The 19894-nt window shown below is 42.8% G+C and overlaps 1 protein-coding gene across 1 annotated transcript in view; it reads right to left on the bottom strand.

Annotated features, from left to right (window-relative positions):
- Positions 1-10835: 10835 nt before the first annotated feature.
- Positions 10836-19894, bottom strand: part of DCAF13 (DDB1 and CUL4 associated factor 13) — a 47043-nt gene continuing 37984 nt past the window's right edge. Inside the window, exons 10-11 of the mRNA XM_089658293.1 lie at positions 15287-15450; positions 10836-11878 (exon numbers count right to left, since the gene is read on the bottom strand). Coding sequence (XP_089514419.1) covers positions 11791-11878; positions 15287-15450 — 252 coding nt within the window. The 3' untranslated portion in view covers positions 10836-11790. The remainder of the gene's footprint in view (positions 11879-15286; positions 15451-19894) is intronic.

Raw genomic sequence — 19894 nt, 5'->3', positions numbered from 1 at the left:
CCCAGTTGAGCACAAATTGCTAACAGGTAAGCTGGTCACATAAAACAGCCCTAAACCTGGGTTCACACTTCTGCGGTGCGGCATATTGCATGTGATTCGCACAGGAACGGCACCGCATTCCTGTGCAAGTCGCATGCAAATTCTGTGCGGTGTAATTTGAGCCATACGTTTTGTATGGCTCAGATTGCACCCCATTCACACCAAAAAGATGCAGAACTTTTTTTAGTCTGCACTAGAATTCACACCCATGCGATCAGATTTTGCAGATCGCACTGCATTTTGCAAACCGATTTCAGGGTGTTGTTAACTTAGCATACACCCCCGCAGTGGTTCGCATGAATGGGGTGCGATTGTGATACGGTGTAGAATTCGCACAGAAACCGCTGCGAACTCCGCACTGCATCAGTGTGAACCTAGGTGAAGAAAGAAGAATTTATTTTTTTCCCCCACAGAAAGCAAAACACACTATGGGGTTGATTTACTACAGCTGGTGCACACAGAATATGGTGCAGCTCCACAAGGTAATCGGTAACCAATCATCTTCTAGGTTTTATTGTCAAAGCTTCATTAAACAAGCTGAAGTTAGAAGCTGATTGGCAACCATGCACAGCTGCACCAGATTTTGTACTCTCCACTTTTAGTAAATCAAACCCTTACTGCCCAGAAGGCTATGTCATACACTGATGGAGAATTCAAAATCCAGGATGTCTGTGTCTTCTTTCTTAGCATTTCATATTTCAGTGGGGCTAAATCAGGAATAATGACTTCATGATGGGGTGGGGGAAAGACACCCAATAAAAAACAACATAAATAATTGGCGCTGAGAGAAGACAATAACACAGCAACACAATGTCACAATATAAGAAATCATTTGTTAAAAACGTGTTAAAAAGTCCATAAAGTTCAAGATATGAGCACTATATAGCGGAAGCTCCCCACAGAGTGAAGCAAAACTCTGTAGAAATAAAAAGGAAAAACACCCACTGCCACCCTAAGTGCAGTATAAAATGCAAGTTTATTGAAATTAGCCAAAATACTACTCACAATTATGGTAGATATATGGGCACTGGATCGAGTCCTAAAGAGGACCTATACAGAGGCCGATGGTCTCTACTGGAGCCAGGGTACCGGGAGTCAGATGTGAGAGTGGGCCATCAGCGAGGGACGCCGCAAGCACTGTGGAACGCACGGAGGACCAGACCGAAAGCAACGTCTTATGAGAATGAGAGGACAGGTGAGGTGATGAGTCAGGTGACACGTTTCAAAGTTTCCACTTTTTCTTCAGACCTAGTAGGAAGGCTGGATGATCACTCTTATATAGGAGGTGATATGGAAGAGGCGGGCAGAGTGCAGCCAATTGATATATAGTTGTGTTCAAAATAATAGCAGTGTGTTGAAAAAAATGAATAAAGCTCAAAATCCTTCTAATAGCTTATATTTCCATACACACAAATTCATTGGGAACACTACACATTCTATTCCAAATCAAAACATGAAGAAAAATAGATCAAATTTGTGTTGTTCCTTTAAAAAAATTGAAGAAAAGTGAATATTAGACTATTCAAAAAAATAGCAGTGTTTGTATTCTTCTTTACAAACTCAAACATTCACTATATAAACTGAAAAATGTTTGAAGATTTTGCTTTCCTTTGAATCACTTAATGAATATTTAGTTGTATAAGCACTGTTTCTGAGAACTGCTGTACATCTGTGTTGCATGGAGGCAACCAACTTCTGGCACCTGTGAACAGGTATTCCAGCCCAGGATGATTGGACTACATTCCACAGTTCTTCTCTATTTCTTGGTTTTGCCTCAGAAACTGCATTTTTGATGTCACCCCACAAGTTTTCTATTGGATTAAGATCCGGGGATTGGGCTGGCCACTCCATAACGTCAATCTTGTTGGTCTGGAACCAAGATGTTGCACATTTACTGGTGTGTTTGCGGTCGTTGTCTTGTTGGAACACCCATTTCAAGGGCATTTCCTCTTCAGCATAAGGTAGCATGACCTCTTCAAGTATTCTGATGTATTCAAACTGATTCATGATCCCTGGTATGCGATAAATAGGCCCAACACCGTAGTATGAGAAACATCCCCATATCATGATGCTTGCGCAACCATGCTTCACTGTCTTCACAGTGTACTGTGGCTTGAATTCAGTGTTTGGGGGTCGTCTGACAAACTGTCTCCGGCCACTAGACCCAAAAAGAACAATCTTACTTTCATCAGTCCACAAAATATTGCACCATTTCTCTTTAGGCCAGTCAATGTGCTCTTTGGCAAATTGTAACCTCTTCAGCATGTCTTTTTTTCAACAGTGGGACTTTGCGGGGGCTTCTTGCAGATAGCTTGGCTTCACATAGGCGTCTTCTAATTGTAACAGTACTCACAGGTAACTCTACACCTTCTTTGATCTTCCTGGAGCCGATTGTTGGCTGAGTCCTTGCCATTTTGGCTATTCTTCTATCCATTTGAATGGTAGTTTTTCGCTTTCTTCCACATCTTTCAGGTTTTGGTTGCCATTTTAAAGCATTTGTGATCATTTTAGCTGAGCAGCCTATCATTTTCTGCACTTCTTTATATGTTTTCCCCTTTCCAATCAACTTTTTAATCAAGGTACGCTGTTCTTCTGAACAATGTCTGGAACGACCCATTTTCCTCAGAATTTCAGAGAGAAATGCACTGTAACCAGCATGTACAACATTTTCTGCCTTCCTTCCTTAAATAAGGGCAATAATTGCCACCTGTTTTTCAAAGAATGAATGACCTCACTAATAGAACTCCACACTGCTATTATTTTGAACATGCCCCTTTCAATTAGTGATTCAATTACACAGAATCAGCAGCATGCATGTCATGACTGTTGGGTCTGTTGGATTTCTATTACTCTACTACACCTGCTAGTAAATTATTTGCCATGTAAAAATATCATTTCTACCAAAAACAGTGATTGATCAGGTTAGTGATGTCTGACTGCTATTATTTTGAACACAACTGTATATTATTATACAGTATTTATAAAGCGCCAATAGTTCGCTCAGCACTGTACATTACAAAGGGGGACAGAACATGTGATAGAACAATACCAATACAATGCAAAACATGAGGGGATCGAGGGCCCTGCTCTTTCAAGCTTACAATCTAGGAGATATATATAATGTTTTATGAGTTTTGTATAAATAATTGGCTGCGCTCTGCCCGCCTCTTCCATATCACCTCCTATATAAGAGTAATCATCCAGCCATCCTATTAGGTCTGAAGAAAAAGTGGAAGCTTTGAAACGCATCACCTGACCTGTCCTCGCGTTCTCATTGGATGTCGCTTTCGGTCCAGGGCCTCCGTGCATTCCACAGTGGTTGTGGCATCCCTCGCTGACGGCCCATGCTCACATCTGACTCCCGATACCCAGGTTCCAGTAGGAACCACCGCCCTCTGTACAGGTCCTCTTTGGGACTCCATTCCAGCGCCTATATATCTTCCATATTTGTGAGTAGTATTTAGGCTAATTTCAATAAACTTGCATTTTATACTGCACTTAGGCTAGCACCCCCTTGTGTTTCCCAATAATCCTCTCATCTTCTCCAGGCAGTCCTCAAGTTACGAACAACTCGTAATTATGAAAGCAGGGAGAAACAGGAAGCGAGAGGAAATCTACCCCTAGGAAGGGAAATTCACTCCTGTAAGAGTTATTGGACAAAAGGTGTCTCCACTACAGGTTATGACCAATCCTTGTTTCCACGACAACCCAAAATTTTCAAAATCCAATTGTCACAGAGACAGAAAGTGAGGTGAAAATCTTCTGAACAGGGGCATAGACACTAAAACAAATAGTTACAGGGGTGTTAACCCTTTCCTCTACTATCCAAAAACCGTAAACATAGTTTTTTGACTGAAGTCACACTTAGAAAAAATGTACCGGTTCCAACTTGCATACAAATGCAACTTAAGAACAAACCTACAGGACCTTGTTCAGGACTGCCTGCACTACCAAAACTGGTGGGGTAAATGGAAAGCAGGTGCCTAGAGATTCTTATTTCAGCAGATTTCTTTCTGAGAGCACTGAGAGCTGGAGTGTTCATCTGAGCAAAGTTCAACTTCATCTGGGCACATTTCAGACTCATCCTGCAAAATAACCATCCCAATGATGTACCTTGAAAGAGGCCTTTGTAAGTCCCTTACCCTACTGTCTGGCACATGTTTTTGCTCTGTGCCAGGTTCCCAATGCAGTCGTGTAATTACCGTATTTTCCGGCGTATAAGACGACCCCCTACTTTTCCTGTTAAAATATAGGGTTTGAGCTATACTCGCCGTATAAGACTACCCCTCTTCCAACGCACACCAAATAAAAATGAAAAAACATCAGATTTGATTTCAATATGGTATGGTATTTCAGTATGGTATTCCAATGATGGGGTGCTATTCCTCCCACTGACACCAATGATGAGGCACTACTCCTCCCACTGACACCAATGATGGGGGACTATTCCTCCCACTGATACAAATGATGGGACACTATTCCTCCCACTGACACCAATGATGGTGCCCCATCATTAGTGTCAGTGTGTGAGGAATAGTGCCCCATCATTAGTCAGTGGGAGGAATAGTGCCCCATCATTGGTGTCAGTGGGAAGAATCGTGCCCCATCATTGGTGTCAGTGGGAGGAATAGTGCCCCATCATTGGTGTCAGTGGGAGGAATAGTGTCCCATCATTAGTGTCAGTGGGAGGAATAGTGTCCCATCATTGGTGTCAGTGGGAGGAATAGTGCTCCATCATTGGTGTCAGTGGGAGGAATAGCAGCCCATCATTGGTATCAGTGGGAGGAATAGCACCCCATCATTGGTGTCAGTGGGAGGAATAGCGCCCCATCATTGGTATCAGTGGCAGGAATTGTGCCCCATCATTGGTGTCAGTGGGAGGAATAGCGCCCCATCATTGGTATCAGTGGCAGGAATTGCGCCCCATCATTGGTGTCAGTGGGAGGAATTGCGCCCCATCGTTGGTATCAGTGGGGAGAACAGTGCCCCATCGTTGGTGTCAGTGGGGAGAACAGTGCCCCATCGTTGGTGTCAGTGGGGGGGAGAATAGTGCCCCATCGTTGGTGTCAGTGGGGGGGAGAATAGTGCCCCATCGTTGTTATCAGTGGGGAGAACAGTGCCCCATCGTTGGTGTCAGTGTGCCTTTCCAGTGCTGGCCATCATTGGTATCAGTGGCAGGAATTGTGCCCCATCATTGGTGTCAGTGGGAGGAATAGCACCCCATCATTGGTATCAGTGGCAGGAATTGCGCCCCATCATTGGTGTCAGTGGGAGGAATTGCGCCCCATCGTTGGTATCAGTGGGGAGAACAGTGCCCCATCGTTGGTGTCAGTGGGGAGAACAGTGCCCCATCGTTGGTGTCAGTGGGGGGGAGAATAGTGCCCCATCGTTGGTGTCAGTGGGGAGGAGGAATAGTGCCCCGTTGTTATCAGTGGGGAGAACAGTGCCCCATCGTTGGTGTCAGTGGGGAGAACAGTGCCCCATCGTTGGTATCAGTGGGGAGAACAGTGCCTCATTGTTGGTGTCAGTGCGGAGGAATAGTGCCCCATCGTTAGTGTCAGTGGGGGAGAGGAGCGGCTGCTCCTTCTTCCAGTTCGGCCACTCGATTTTCGTGGGGCCGTTCGGCTCCGCCTCCTCGCCGGTGATTGGTCGCCTGTGTGCCTTTCCAGTGCTGGCCATCATTGGTATCAGTGGCAGGAATTGTGCCCCATCATTGGTGTCAGTGGGAGGAATAGCGCCCCATCATTGGTATCAGTGGCAGGAATTGCGCCCCATCATTGGTGTCAGTGGGAGGAATTGCGCCCCATCGTTGGTATCAGTGGGGAGAACAGTGCCCCATCGTTGGTGTCAGTGGGGAGAACAGTGCCCCATCGTTGGTGTCAGTGGGGGGGAGAATAGTGCCCCATCGTTGGTGTCAGTGGGGGGGAGAATAGTGCCCCATCGTTGGTGTCAGTGGGGGGGAGAATAGTGCCCCATCGTTGGTGTCAGTGGGAGGAATAGTGCCCCATCGTTGGTGTCAGTGGGAGGAATAGTGCCCCATCGTTGGTGTCAGTGGGGAGAATAGTGCCCCATCGTTGGTATCAGTGGGAGGAATAGTGCCCCATCGTTGGTGTCAGTGGGGAGAATAGTGCCCCATCGTTGTTATCAGTGGGGAGAACAGTGCCCCATCGTTGGTGTCAGTGGGGAGAACAGTGCCCCATCGTTGGTGTCAGTGGGGAGAACAGTGCCTCATTGTTGGTGTCAGTGCGGAGGAATAGTGCCCCATCATTGGTGTCAGTGGGGAGGAGGAATAGTGCCCCATCGTTATCAGTGGGGAGAACAGTGCCCCATCGTTGGTGTCAGTGGGGAGAACAGTGCCCCATCGTTGGTATCAGTGGGGAGAACAGTGCCTCATTGTTGGTGTCAGTGCGGAGGAATAGTGCCCCATCGTTAGTGTCAGTGGGGGAGAGGAGCGGCTGCTCCTTCTTCCAGTTCGGCCACTCGATTTTCGTGGGGCCGCTCGGCTCCGCCTCCTCGCCGGTGATTGGTCGCCTGTGTGCCTTTCCAGTGCTGGCGCCCAATCACCGGTGAGGAGGCGGAGCCGAGCGGCCGAACTGAAAGAAGAAGCAGCCGCGCTTCCTGGACCGGATCGTCGTGGGACCGGAGCCAGGTAAGGTACAGCAGCTCCTCTGCCCACCCCTGTACTTAGTGTCCGTTGGAGGAGGGGGGGCGGCGCCGCGCCGCCCCTCGAAAAAGTGCCGCCCTGACACCGGCATATAAGACGACCCCCGACTTTTCAGAAGATTTTCAGGGGTTGAAAAGTCGTCTTATACGCCGGAAAATACGGTATATAAAAACTGAAACTTTTATTCTGTAAAAAATGCCTTTTTTTGAGTGCACTCCAATTTAAAGCAGAAGTAAAGATTGTAAATACTCACCTCTCTTCCAGCGATGCAATATCCGCTAGCTCCCTCGACAGCACCTACACCTTCACAGGGTTTTGGAACTTCAGCCATTTTGATTGGCTGGTCTGAGCCTCGTTTTGGAAATAACAGTATCCAGTTCACTTCTGTCCATGAGCACAGCAGTTAATGTACACTGAACTAAACATACCATATCAATGCACATTCTACATATAATGTGAAAAGGAAGAGAGACCTCTGGGGGATATTATATGATAAAAAAACAAATAAAATAAAAAAACAAACATGAAACTTATTCAGCCAGAAAAACATCATGTACATTTGTTCTGTGTATAAATGTATAAAGCTGTGGCTGTTGTATAAATGAGGCAAAATGGAATGTTCTTAGTATATGGAAATACCCTAAGAACATTCAATCAGAAGAGAAAATACCCTAACACAGTTACATAGTTAGTCTGCCTGAAAAAAAAGACAAAAGTCCATCCAGTTCAACCATAAAAATGAAAAAAAAAAATAAATTGTAATCCTATACCCACAGTTGATCCAGAGGAAGGCAAAAAAAACCAAGCAAAGCATGATCCAATTTGCTCCTGCAGGGAAAAAAATTCCTTCCTGATCCCCCAAGAGGCAATCGGATATTCCCTGGATCAACTTTACCTATAAATGTTAATATCCAGTTATATTCTGTGGATCTAAGAAAGAATTTAAAGCAATCCACGGAGCTGGCCAGAACAAACTCTTGAGGGAGTCTATTCCACATTTTCACAGCTTTAGAAACCGTAGCTTGGTATTGCATGACATTACTAAGCTTGTGATCTACCAGAACTCCCAGATCCTTCTCCACCATTGATTCCCCCAGTTGTACCCCCCCCCCTAGTATGTATGATGCATGCATATTCTTAGCCCCCAACTGCAGAACCTTACATTTATCAACATTAAACCTCATTTGCTACATAGTTGCCCAATTAAACAGTGCATTGAGGTCGGCTTGTAAATTGGAGACATCCTATAAGGACATTATTCCACTGCACAGCTTGGTGTCATCTGCAAAGACTGAAATTGGATTTATAATCCCAGACCCTATATCGTTTATAAATGTATTAAAAAGTAAGGGTCCCAACACTGAACCTTGGGGTACACCACTGACAACCCCAGACCATTCATAGTATGAATCATTAACCACTACTCTCTGAATACGATCTTTTAGCCAGTTTTCTATCCATTTACATACGGATTTGTCCAGGCCTGTAGACTTTACCTTACACATTAGCCGTGTGTGGGGAACTGTGTCAAACGCTTTTGCAAAATCCAAGTATATCACGTCCACCACCATCCTTCTGTCCAAGGTTTTGCTCACCTCCTCATAAAAAGAAATCAGATTTCTTTGACAACTTCTGTCTTTCATGTATCCATGCTGTCTGTTGCTTAAAATTTTTTTTTCCAGCAAGAACTCATCTTTCATTAAACTCTCCAGTATCTTCCCAACTATAGAAGTTAAACTAATAGGTCTATAATTACTTGGTAAAGATTTTGACCCCTTTTTAAATATTGGCACCACATTGGCCTTACGCCAATCCAATGGAAGTATGCCAGTCATTAAAGAGTCCCTAAAAATTAGAAACAATGGCTTTGAAATGCTCAATTCTTTAAGGACCCCTGGGTGTATGCCAATCCAGTCCAGGTGCTTTATTCACTTTTATTCTGTCTAAATATTTTTGGATCATATTAGTTGTGAGCCAATGTGGATCATCTGGAGCTGTGTCAATACCATGCCCATTATGGACAAGAGCTCCCCCATGCTCCTTTGTATACACAGAGCTGAAGAAGGTATTTAATCAATTTTCCTTCTATTTGTCCCGTAACTCCATCTAGATTACTTTGTAAAGGGCCTACATGCTCAGACCTGACATTTATACTATTAATATATTTGAAGAATTTTTGGGGGTTTGACTTGCTATCTTTTGTAATCTGTCTTTCGTTTTCAATATTTGCATCCTTTATTTCCTTTTTGCATACTCACATGGAAAAAAAATATATTTTAGAAATATTTTTCCCAAATATAATGACAAATATTTGAAATACAATTTTGGCCATTTTCAATATATATATATATACATATATATATATATATACACACACACACACATATATATACACACACACACACACTGTATGTTGAAATGCGTTTTTATTACAAAATATATGAAAAATATTTTTAAAACCACATTTTCAAATATACTGTATGTCTTTAAAAATACATGTAATCTACATTTTTGTAATGCATTTATAAATATATGTAAAAATATATGTTAAAATTACTTTTTATGTAAAAAAAAATCTGAATATATTTTAAAAAATATATATTTTAAAAAATATTTTTCATATATTCTGTAATATATAAAAAACGCATTTCAACATGCAGTGTATATATATATATATATATATATATATATATATATATATATATATATATATATATATATATAAATAAATAAAAATATATTGAATACGGTCAAAATTGTAGTATTTCAAATATATGTCAAAATATTTGGGAAGAATATTTTTAAAGTATATTTCAAATATATTTTACTTCCATGTGGGTATTCAGTTATATTCTTTGTAATGCGTAAACGATAGCGTTCCTTCATTTTTATACTTAATAAAAGCTCTTTTCTTATCTATTGCTTATTATCTATAGCTTTTTTTTTAACTTTGGCCATAAGCCACATAGGTTTGATTTTTCACCTTTTAAACTTGTTGCCTATAGTAATATACTTTCACACAGTCTTTTTGAAGAACTCCCATTTCTGTGTTGTGCTCGTCGATGCTAATATTTCTTACCAGTCTAAGTCTTGTAGAGCAGCTCTCAGCCTTGGAAAATTAGCCCTCTTAAAGTTGAGCGATTTTATATTTCCGTTATGTGCTTGATATTTACAGCTAACAATAAATTAAATCATTTTGTTATGGTCACTGCTACACAGATGTTCTTTTATATGGACATTCGTATAAGCTCTGCATGGTTTGAGATGACCAGGTCCAGCAGAGCATCATTCCTAGTTGGGGCCTCTGTGAACTGTATCATAAAATTGTCCTGTGGTAGGTTTAAATTTTTTTGCCCCTTTTAACTGTTCCTGCAGTACCATTACTCCAGTCAATTTCTGGGTAGTTAAAATCCTTCCCCACTCCTCAATTGGGGGAGGGGGGGGGGAAGGTATCTGGCTTTGACAGACAGTTTAACTCAACCCATTACTCCCACCCTCGGGACCATTCACAAAGCACAGCGTGGCTTGCGCATGTGCAGTGGGAGCCAGATGTGAATCCACAAGGCTTCATTACCAGTTTCCCATACTTAAGATGCTGGTTATGAATAAGCAATGAAGGCATTTCTTTCAAGTATCCAGTTGCGGAGTGCAGCCATCTCCCTCTTTTTCCTTAATTCAGTGAGGTGGCGAGTCAGACCGGCACCTATCCATAGGAGCGGTCTTGGGATTGGCCTCTTTTACTCAGAGTGGTGTTTCTTTATGTTTGCAATAAGATGCTGGTGCCTAGACCCAAAGCTGATTGAAGATAAGTGTCCTTATATTAAAAGGTCAGCAGCTACAGTATTTGTAGCTGCTGACTTTTAATTTTTCTGTGGGAGACTGGAGCTCCTCTTTAAACAGACCTGGTCAGGCATACCTCTCTCCTTTGTTACACTACAAGTCTGTGTGAAGATAACCTGCGCTGATGGGTGGGGTGTGGTTATTACTCAGCTCTGCAAGAACAGAGAGCAGTGTGAGAGCAGGACAAGCATTTCCACTGAATGAGGTTACTTTAAGCAATTTCCTACAAAAATAACACAAAACACACAGCATGCGAAAAGGAAAAGAAAAAAAAAAAGGGTGAAACTTCCACTGGGCTTTAAACTTCTAATCTACAAAAATGCATGTACAAACAGTCCTAATGGATTATAATGATGTAAAGAAAACATGAATGCAAAAACACTTTAAGGGAAATTTGTCATGATATATACTGTACATATATAAGGTTCACTTTAAAAGTACAAAGAAATGAGTGGAGATGACCTTCTTTCCCAATCCCGATTCATTTACATACCCCATTACTTTTTACATGGAGGTATCCTTAAAAGTGTTACTAAACCCAGGACCCTGCATTCACTATATCTGATCTCCCACAGTACACGGAAATGCAATTATTTTAGTAAATATAAACTGCTAAATACCTTTTTCTCTTCAGCAGTTAGAGCAGTCTTGTGACTTCTATCAGTGTTCAGCAAACCACTGGTTAAAGCTTGTAGAAGGGAGTTTTCTTTCTGCTCTAGGAGGATGCAAAACTCCTGACCTCTGTATGGACAGTACTGATTGGCCCTGCACTCTCCCAAAAAAAAAGAAAAAAAAAACCCCCACCTAGCAATACTAAACTGAGCATGTGCAGAGTGTCTCCATCCGTTATATCTTATCAGGAGATAAGAGGGGGACACTGGAATAAGGGGAAAATCAGAGCAGAGACATCAGGATCAAAGAACATTTTTACACATTGCAGAGGATTAACCCCTTAGGTTCCACAGTGAGCACATCAAGCATGCTTTACTGCATATACAGACTGATTTTACCTTTGCGGGTTTAGTAACACTTTAAGTCTCATGTTCATATTGTATTTGAAAATAAAACCAACATTTTACAAGGGATATTTTAAACAATTCAAACAGACAAGTTTCTGGATGACTCTGCCCAGATATGAAAAGTAGATTTTTGAGATTGCTGTCTTCTTCCCAAAAGCATTGGAAGAAATCCTGTGCCCCATATCCACAAATCCACAAGTCCACAATCTGAAACAGGAATGGACGGCTTTAATTCACCACGGCGACCACAGGCTTGTGCTTCTCTGATACAAACGGCACCGAGCCTGCTTTGCTATGTTTGCGACGATTCATTTCCCTGCAAAGGAGATTACATTTCATAAATTGTGAATAATATTTTGGAGAACTCTTCTTGCAAATACAGATGGTAAAAAGAAACTTCACAGCATATACTTATGAATTATAAAGAGATCCTCAAGATCATACATAGAGTAACAGGCGGCGCCATCAAACCGCTCATTCACACTGTATAGGCCAGAGAACCCATGTGAATAAGCCCTTCATTTTTTTAAATTATTTCATGCAACTCTGTTGGTGGGGGGGAGGGGGCTTGGGTGAAATATCAGGGGTCTAAACAGACCTCTGCCATCTCACCTTAGAGACAGAGAACGGAACTGAGGACACAGATTCTTCAATTCCTTTCTCTATCAGCCTCAGTCATACTGCAGGTGAATGAACAGGAGACAGAGGCTCCTGTTCATTCATGAAAATAAAATTAAACAGCAGCAAAGTGCCAAAAGACATCCAATACATAGCTTCTTTTGGTGCTTTGGGAGGGTGGGAGGAGAGACCATGCAAGCCCATAGTGCTGTATAAAGTTTCTTTCACATGGGTGAACTCTGCCAACGGATCTGCCTGCTCAGAGGGGTATCTGTCCGCTGATCCCCACTGAGCAGGCGGATGACAGGTTTCCGTCTGCTCTGCTGCTGCAGAGTGGACACAGACACTGCCTGCTGATTTCAATGGGACAGTCGGATGGAAACGGATTGCCTGTCCTTTTCCACCCAATTGTCGCCTGATCCAATACACTGGATGGATGGGTAATGGATCCCCATCCGTCTGTTTTTGGCGTACAGATTGGACACTGGTGGGTGTAAGCCGACAAACCGCCTGTCCATAGAAGTCTATGGATGGACCGATCTGGTCCGCCTGAAAAACAGCCCGCTCTCCTCTATGGGCAGTCGGATGTAAACAGACCGCCTGTCCATTTGCACCCAACTGTCATCTTATCTGATCCAATCTGCTAGATGGAAGGGGAATGGATCCCCTATCCATCTGTTTTTAGCATATTCAGTTAGATGCAGGTGGGTGTAAATGGACAGGGGGGGTCATTTACATCCGGCTGCCACTAGAGGTCAATGAAAAACAGACAGGTGGACCCAATCAGTCTGTCCATGTGAAAGGGACATAAAAGGTTAAAAAAGCCTTTTAAAAACTCCAATAGTCCGTCCTACCGGGCTTGTCCCTGGGTCATGGAAGCCGCACTGTGGCCTCGGTCACAGGACGGCATTATACTGATCTTACAGTTCTAAAAAATGTTATGAACACCACTTGTTACTTTATCTTTTTACTTATTGATCTGTACCCCTGCATGGCCGATCAGTAGTTTTGTATTGATCTGAGTTTCAATAAAACTTTTGACAAAGAAGAAAACTCCAATAGTCCTACTCACAATCAAGAGCATAAGCAGAGCACTGCAGCAAAGCATACATGCCTGTGCTGGGGCTCCAAACTAAGACTCCAGATGGGGGAAAGGATCAGTAGACAGCCTCTGGACTGCTGTCATACACTCAGCTGGATGGAAGAAGAAACAGCTGCTGGGATCCTCTGCTCCAACCGGACCTCAAACAGAACACCACAAGAGTCTGAGCACAGGACTTCCTCTTCTTCAGCTGTGAACGGAGGATCCCGGTGGCTGTTTATTTTTCTGCCCAGCTGAATGTATGACCAAAACTATTGAAGTTTTATTAAACTTTCAAATCTTTTATACAGTACTGTGGGCTTGCATGGTCTCTTCCCGCCCCCCCACTCCTTGTGTCCTGTTCTCTACGTGGGCCTGTGCCTACAGGGGGAACCACGCGGGCAGGCAGGGAGGATGATCGATGTGGCAGAGTTGGGAGAATACTGGAATGATTCTCTGTGTGTCCTTCCTAAAATCCATACCAAACCTTTTTCTGAGCATACAGCCTAGCAGGACCTATCCTGGTCTGCTGAGCTGAATGCTTGGATAGGGGTCTGGTATGAATTCGGGTAGGAAGGGAGGGCTTACACTTTTTTTTAAAATTTTCGGTGTGCGGTCCTCCCCCCCCAAATCCATATCATGGGGGGGGGGGGGGGGGGCGTAGTGTTGGGAACTGTGTGACATTTTTTCTGTCTGTTATTTTGTTTACATTCTGCTTTTAGCAGAGTATAGCTTGCAGATTATGGATGCCAGGATTTGAAAGATGCAAAAAAAACAAAAAAAAAAAACAAAAAAAACTAGCCTTTGCCTATCCAGCAGAAAAAAATCTATATTGCCACATTTCATCAATTATCGTATAATACCTAGGTTATAGGTTAACTTATAGTTGTGCAGTATTCCATAATTATATTGTTAAATAAGACTGAAGCCCCACAATGGAACCTTTCTGCCTGCATCTTGTATGGCTGTTTAGAAGGAGCATGTTATGCAGCTCACGTTGACCCTTTTGCGGGGTACAAGATATTATTGTGGAATGCAAGGATGCTTTTTCAGCCGACAGGAAGGTGGAAATTGCAAGTTGCAAGCAAGTCCCATTAGGATTTTAAAAAATGGAAAATGAATAACATTACAGTAATTACAATTCTCTAGATCAGAGTACCATTTGAGTTTAGCCTACCAATCCAAGAAACAGATGGGACATTCCCCTTCCTCAGGTCCTCAGAGTTTCTCCAGGATGGATTACAGTGCATTAGTGGGACTTTAAAGCCCTGGTCATTGAGATAAATGTGAAATTACCAAAGATATACTCCTACGGGTTGATTTACTAAAACCGGGGAGTGCAAAATCTGGTGCAGATCTGCATTGAAACCAATCGGCTTCCAGGTTTTTTATTGTCAAAGCTTAGTTGAACAAGCTGAAGTTAGAAGCTGATTGGTTGCACAGCTGCACCAGATTTTGAACTGTTGAGTTTTAGTAAATCAACCCCCTAGTGTATTTGGAAATGGACATTACAAAACCTTGGATTTATCAAGATGCAACTGTATTCCCAAAATCCCAGAGGGAAAAACGCTCATTCATGTGGCTCTCATTTTGAAATATTTCAGAAGTTCATAGGAGAAAGCAGTTTGTAATATATGAACAGTAACGGCTCACACACATGGAATGTGTGGGAAAATGCTAGCACAACGAAGTATTGGCATTTGCAAGAGTACAGTCCCATACAGCCATTCACTTGTAGAGCAGCCTGTATGCTGCATGGGTGGCTCCCTGGGCATGGGAAAGAGCCAGAAGATTTACCCTAGGCAAAAAAAAAAATGCCTCTTTGTGTACATAAACCTTACGAGGAAGGAATCTAATGAAATTTTGTAAACCCCTCCAATATGCCCCTTTGGCGCTATATAAACACGATAAATAAATAAATAATAAATAAATATGTAGTAAGACTTTTCATCCAACTGCCACATTTTATGCTCATTTTGAACACAAGGACTATAGTTTAGGTGACAATAAAAAACATCTACATACTTCTTGCGACGAGCTTCCTTCATGATGCGTTGCTCCTTCATCTGGCTGTAGATGAATTTGGGGAGGTGTCTGTGTCTTGAAATTCTCTTGATTTGTGGGTGATGCTGAAATTTTTCCTTTAGCTTCTGGCTGTAGTTCCGAGCAGCCTTCTCACGTGGTGTCAGCTAATAGGAAACAAAATATAAAAGGGCTTGCATGAGCAGGTTCTACTATATATTGTGGCAAACCACAAAGCCGTTTTGATTTTTATTTTGCTACCAAGGGCCAAGATGCAACAGACCAGGTTTGTTTTCTGTAGGGTGGACAATGCAATCAGTGTCATTTAGAAGTGAACTATGGCCTGTTAAACCTGCTTGTTAACCACTTCAAGTCCAGACACTTTCACCACCTTCCAATCCAGGCCAATTATCAGCTTTCAGTGCTGTTACACTTTGAGTGACAATTACTCCGCCATGCAACACCACCCATATAAAATGTTTAGCAGTTTTTTTTTTTAGACAGATAGAGCTTTCTTTTGGTGATATTTAATCACAACTGACTTTATTTTATGCTATATAAATGAAAATATACCGCTGCTGCGGAGAGAGGGATTGTTTCCGGTAATTTCTCCCCCACCGCATCCATCATCCTCCCTGTGCACCATACGTTTCCCCCTGCTGCCCAGGCCCACCTCTCCTTCCCACCAGCAGTTGCAAGCACACAATAGGATCCTTCAGGAAGAGAGTGGAAGGGTCCAGTAAACATGTCACATTTGCCAGCCCCTTCTTTCACAAATGAATACAATGAGTTATCGGTAGCGATCACTCACTGTGTTCATTCATAACTGAAGCCGCCTAGTAAACTTTGTTTTCCTTGGGGGCCCTATCAGGTTGGCTGTATGGAGCCCCATGATTTCTAACAGCAACCCTGGGGGTATGGCAGTGATCACAACACTGGTATGGCATATGGCGGTGGTCAGGATGCTGGTATGGTGTAAGGTGGTGATCAGGATGCTGGTATGGTGTAAGGCGATTATCAGGATGCTGGTATGGTGTAAGGCGGTGATCAGGATGCTGGTATGGTGTAAGGCGATGATCAGGATGCTGGTATGGTGTAAGGCGGTGATCAGGATGCTGGTATGGTGTAAGGTGGTGATCAGGATGCTGGTATGATGTAAGGCGATGATCAGGATGCTGGTATGGTGTAAGGCGGTGATCAGGATGCTGGTATGGTGTAAGGTGGTGATCAGGATGCTGGTATGATGTAAGGCGATGATCAGGATGCTGGTATGGTGTAAGGCGGTGGTCAGGATGCTGGTATGGTGTAAGGCGGTGATCAGGATGCTGGTATGGCGATGTTCGGGATGCTGGTATGGCAGTGATCGGGATGCTGGTATGGCGCATGGCAGTGATCGGGATGCCGGTATGGCGTATGGCAGTGATCAGGATGCCGGTATGGCGTATGGCAGTGATCAGGATGCCAGTATGGCGTATGGCAGTGATCGGGATGCCGGTATGGCGTATGGCAGTGATCTGGATGCCGGTATGGCATATGGCAGTGATCGGGATGCCGGTATGGCGTATGGCAGTGATCGGGATGCTGGTATGGCGTATGGAAGTGCTCGGGACGCTGGTATGGGGCATGGTAGTGATCATGGCGCTGGTATGGCGGTGATCAGGACGTAGGGAAGGTGTATGGTGGTGTTATTGTGAGCTTAGTTGACACTGGGACAGGTGACAGGGGCTGGATGCATTGTTTATTTACATTACACTGGGACTGACTAGCATTGCAGTCTGTGATTGTACATGCACTGTGACAGGCTGCAGCAACGGGTCTCCCTGCTCTTACAGCTGATCTGTGTGAGAACAGAAAGAACCGGTCTTTACTTTCGACTTGCCATGTTTACAATGTGATTGCTGTGATTGGACACAGCAATTACATGGTAAAACACTACATGATCACCCGGACACAGCGGTAATTTGATCCACGGAGTTCAGGGGACATGCTGATCACTGGGCTCTCAGGTGCGCGCTCTGTGAGCCAGGCGCTAGCCTCTGATGCGGGAACACATTTAGAAATGTCCGTCAACATCGGCACGCATCCCATCCAGCTGCTTATGTATATGGGCTGGATGAAGAGAGTCTAAAGGGAAAAAAAAAGAAACGACAATAACCTGGATGAGGAGTGGAATTAATCATATTCTGTTTATAATGTTAAAGTGAAGCATTGTGATTTCATAGACTGGACTCCACTCTTCTCTTTGCCCCCCATTCGTGTGACAACGATCAAGGTGAAGAATCCCTTTATTCTCAAGGGGCCTGTTCACACCTGAGTGTCGTTTTGCTTGTTGCCTGTCCTGTGAAGCTTGAAAAAGTACATGAGCTTATTTGAGGTAGAATTGTATGTGTTTGGCCTCATAAGCTTTATTGGGAGCACCTGAAAAACTAATTTTTATGCATGTGACAACGTCACTGCTACCTTTACAAGATAATAACTGGCTTTGAGAATGCATTTGGTGCACACAAAGTGGATTTATATAGTTTGTGGCTTTTGAGGAATATACTGGAATTAAAGTTTTTGTGCTCGGAGTTCAGCTTTAAAGAGTTTCTCAGTGTGGGAAAAACTCTACACCCCTAACCCACCGATCAGTAGAGTTCTCCTGCCTTGAAAAGCTAATTTTCAAAAGCAAGCAATTGCCTTATTGCTGCCAGTCACTTCCAATAATAAAACTGATGAGAGGTTTCCAAACGGAACCATCCTGCAGTTTCACAAAAGGGAAGTGGCAATCTTCTGTAACTGGAAGATTTTACCCTCTTCATGACCAGGCCATTTTTTGCTATTTAGCACTGCACTACTTTAACTGGTAATTGTGCAGTCATGCAACGCTGTACCCAAACAAAATTTATAGCATTTGTTTCACACAAAGAGAGTTTTCTTTTGTTGGTATTTGATCACCACTTTTTAAATTTTTTGCAATATAAAACAGAAAAAAAAAAAAAAAAGACTGAAAATAAAAATATATAAAACCCCACAATATTTTTTACTTTCTGCTATAAAAACATATCCAAAAAAAAAAAACAAGTAAGTGTTTATGGATTGGTTTGCTTGAAAGTTATAGTGCCTACAAACTATAGTATACAGGTGCATCTCAATAAATAAGAACATCATCAATAAGTTAATTTATTTCAGTACTTCAGTTCAAAAAGTGAAACTCATATATTATATAGATTTATTACACACAGAGTGATATATTTCAAGCATTTCTTTCTTTTAATTTTGAGAATTATGGCTTAGTTACTGATAACCCAAAATTCAGTATCTCAGCAAATTTGAATATTACATAAGACCAATTAAAAAAAAAAAAAAAAAAGGATTTTTAATACAGAAATGTTGGCTTACTGTATGTCCATGTACAGTATAGGATGCACTCAATACTTCGTCGGGCTCATCTTGCATGAATTACTGCATCAATGTGGCACAGCATGGAGGCGATCAGCCTGTGACATTGCGGAGGTGGGTGGAAGCCCAAGGTGCTTTAATAGTGGCCTTCAGCTCGTCTGCATTGACAATACCCCCCAGATTCTCTATAGGGCATAGGTCAGGTGTGTTTGCTGGCCAATCAAACACAGTGATACCATGGTCAATAAACCAGGTATTGGTACTATTGGCAGTGTGGGCAGGTGCCAAGTCCATCTGGAAAATTAAATAAGCATCTTTATAAAGCTGGCGAGTAGAGGGGAGCATGAAGTGCTCTAGAATTTCCTGGTAGAGGGCTGCACTGACTTTGGACTTGATAAAACACAGTGGACCAACACCAGCAGATGACATGGTTCCCCAAACCATCGCTGACTGTGGAAATGTCACACTGGACCTCATGCAACTTGGATTCTGTGCCTCTTCACTCTTCCTCCAGACTCTGGGACCTTGACTTCCAAATGAAATGCAATTTACTTTCATCCGAAAAGAGGACTTTGGACCACTGAGCAACAGTCCAGTCCTTTTTTTCCTTAGCCCAGGTAAGACCAGGAATGCGATAGTTGCAGCCCATGTCCTGGATACGTCTGTGTGTGGTGACTCTTGAAGCACTGATACCAGCTGTAGTCCACTCCTTGTGAATCTCCCCCAAATTCTTGAATGGCCTTTGCCTCACAATCCTCTCAAGGGTGCAGTTATTCCTGTTGCTTTTGCACCTTTTTCTACCACACTTTTTCCTTGCACTCAACTTCCATTAATATGCTTGGATACAGCACTCTGTGAACAGCCAGCTTCTTCAGCAAGGACCTTTTGTGATTTGCCCTCTTTGTCTTCTGTGCAACTGTCAAGTCAGAAGTCTTCCCAGTGATTGTGTAACCTACTGAACCAGACTGAGAGACCATTTAAAGGCTCAGGAAACCTTTACAGCTGTTTTGAGTTAATTAGCTGATTAGAGTGGGACACGAGTCTACAATATTGAACTTTTTCACAATATTCTAATTTTCCGAGATACTGAATTTTGAGTTTTCACTAGCTGTAACCCACAATCATCAAAATTAAAAGAAAGAAATGCTTGAAACACTCTGTGTGTAATGAATCTATATAACATATGCAGTTTAACTTGTTGAATTTAATTACAGAAATAAATGAACTTTT

This window comes from Staurois parvus, unplaced genomic scaffold (genome assembly GCF_062004578.1).
Source record: "Staurois parvus isolate SC_StPar_1 unplaced genomic scaffold, SC_StPar_1.0 ptg001062l, whole genome shotgun sequence".
In the NCBI taxonomy this organism is placed as follows: Eukaryota; Metazoa; Chordata; class Amphibia; order Anura; family Ranidae; genus Staurois; species Staurois parvus.
The sequence above is the reverse complement of the archived record's forward strand: the minus strand, read 5'-3'. Positions and strand labels throughout refer to the sequence as shown.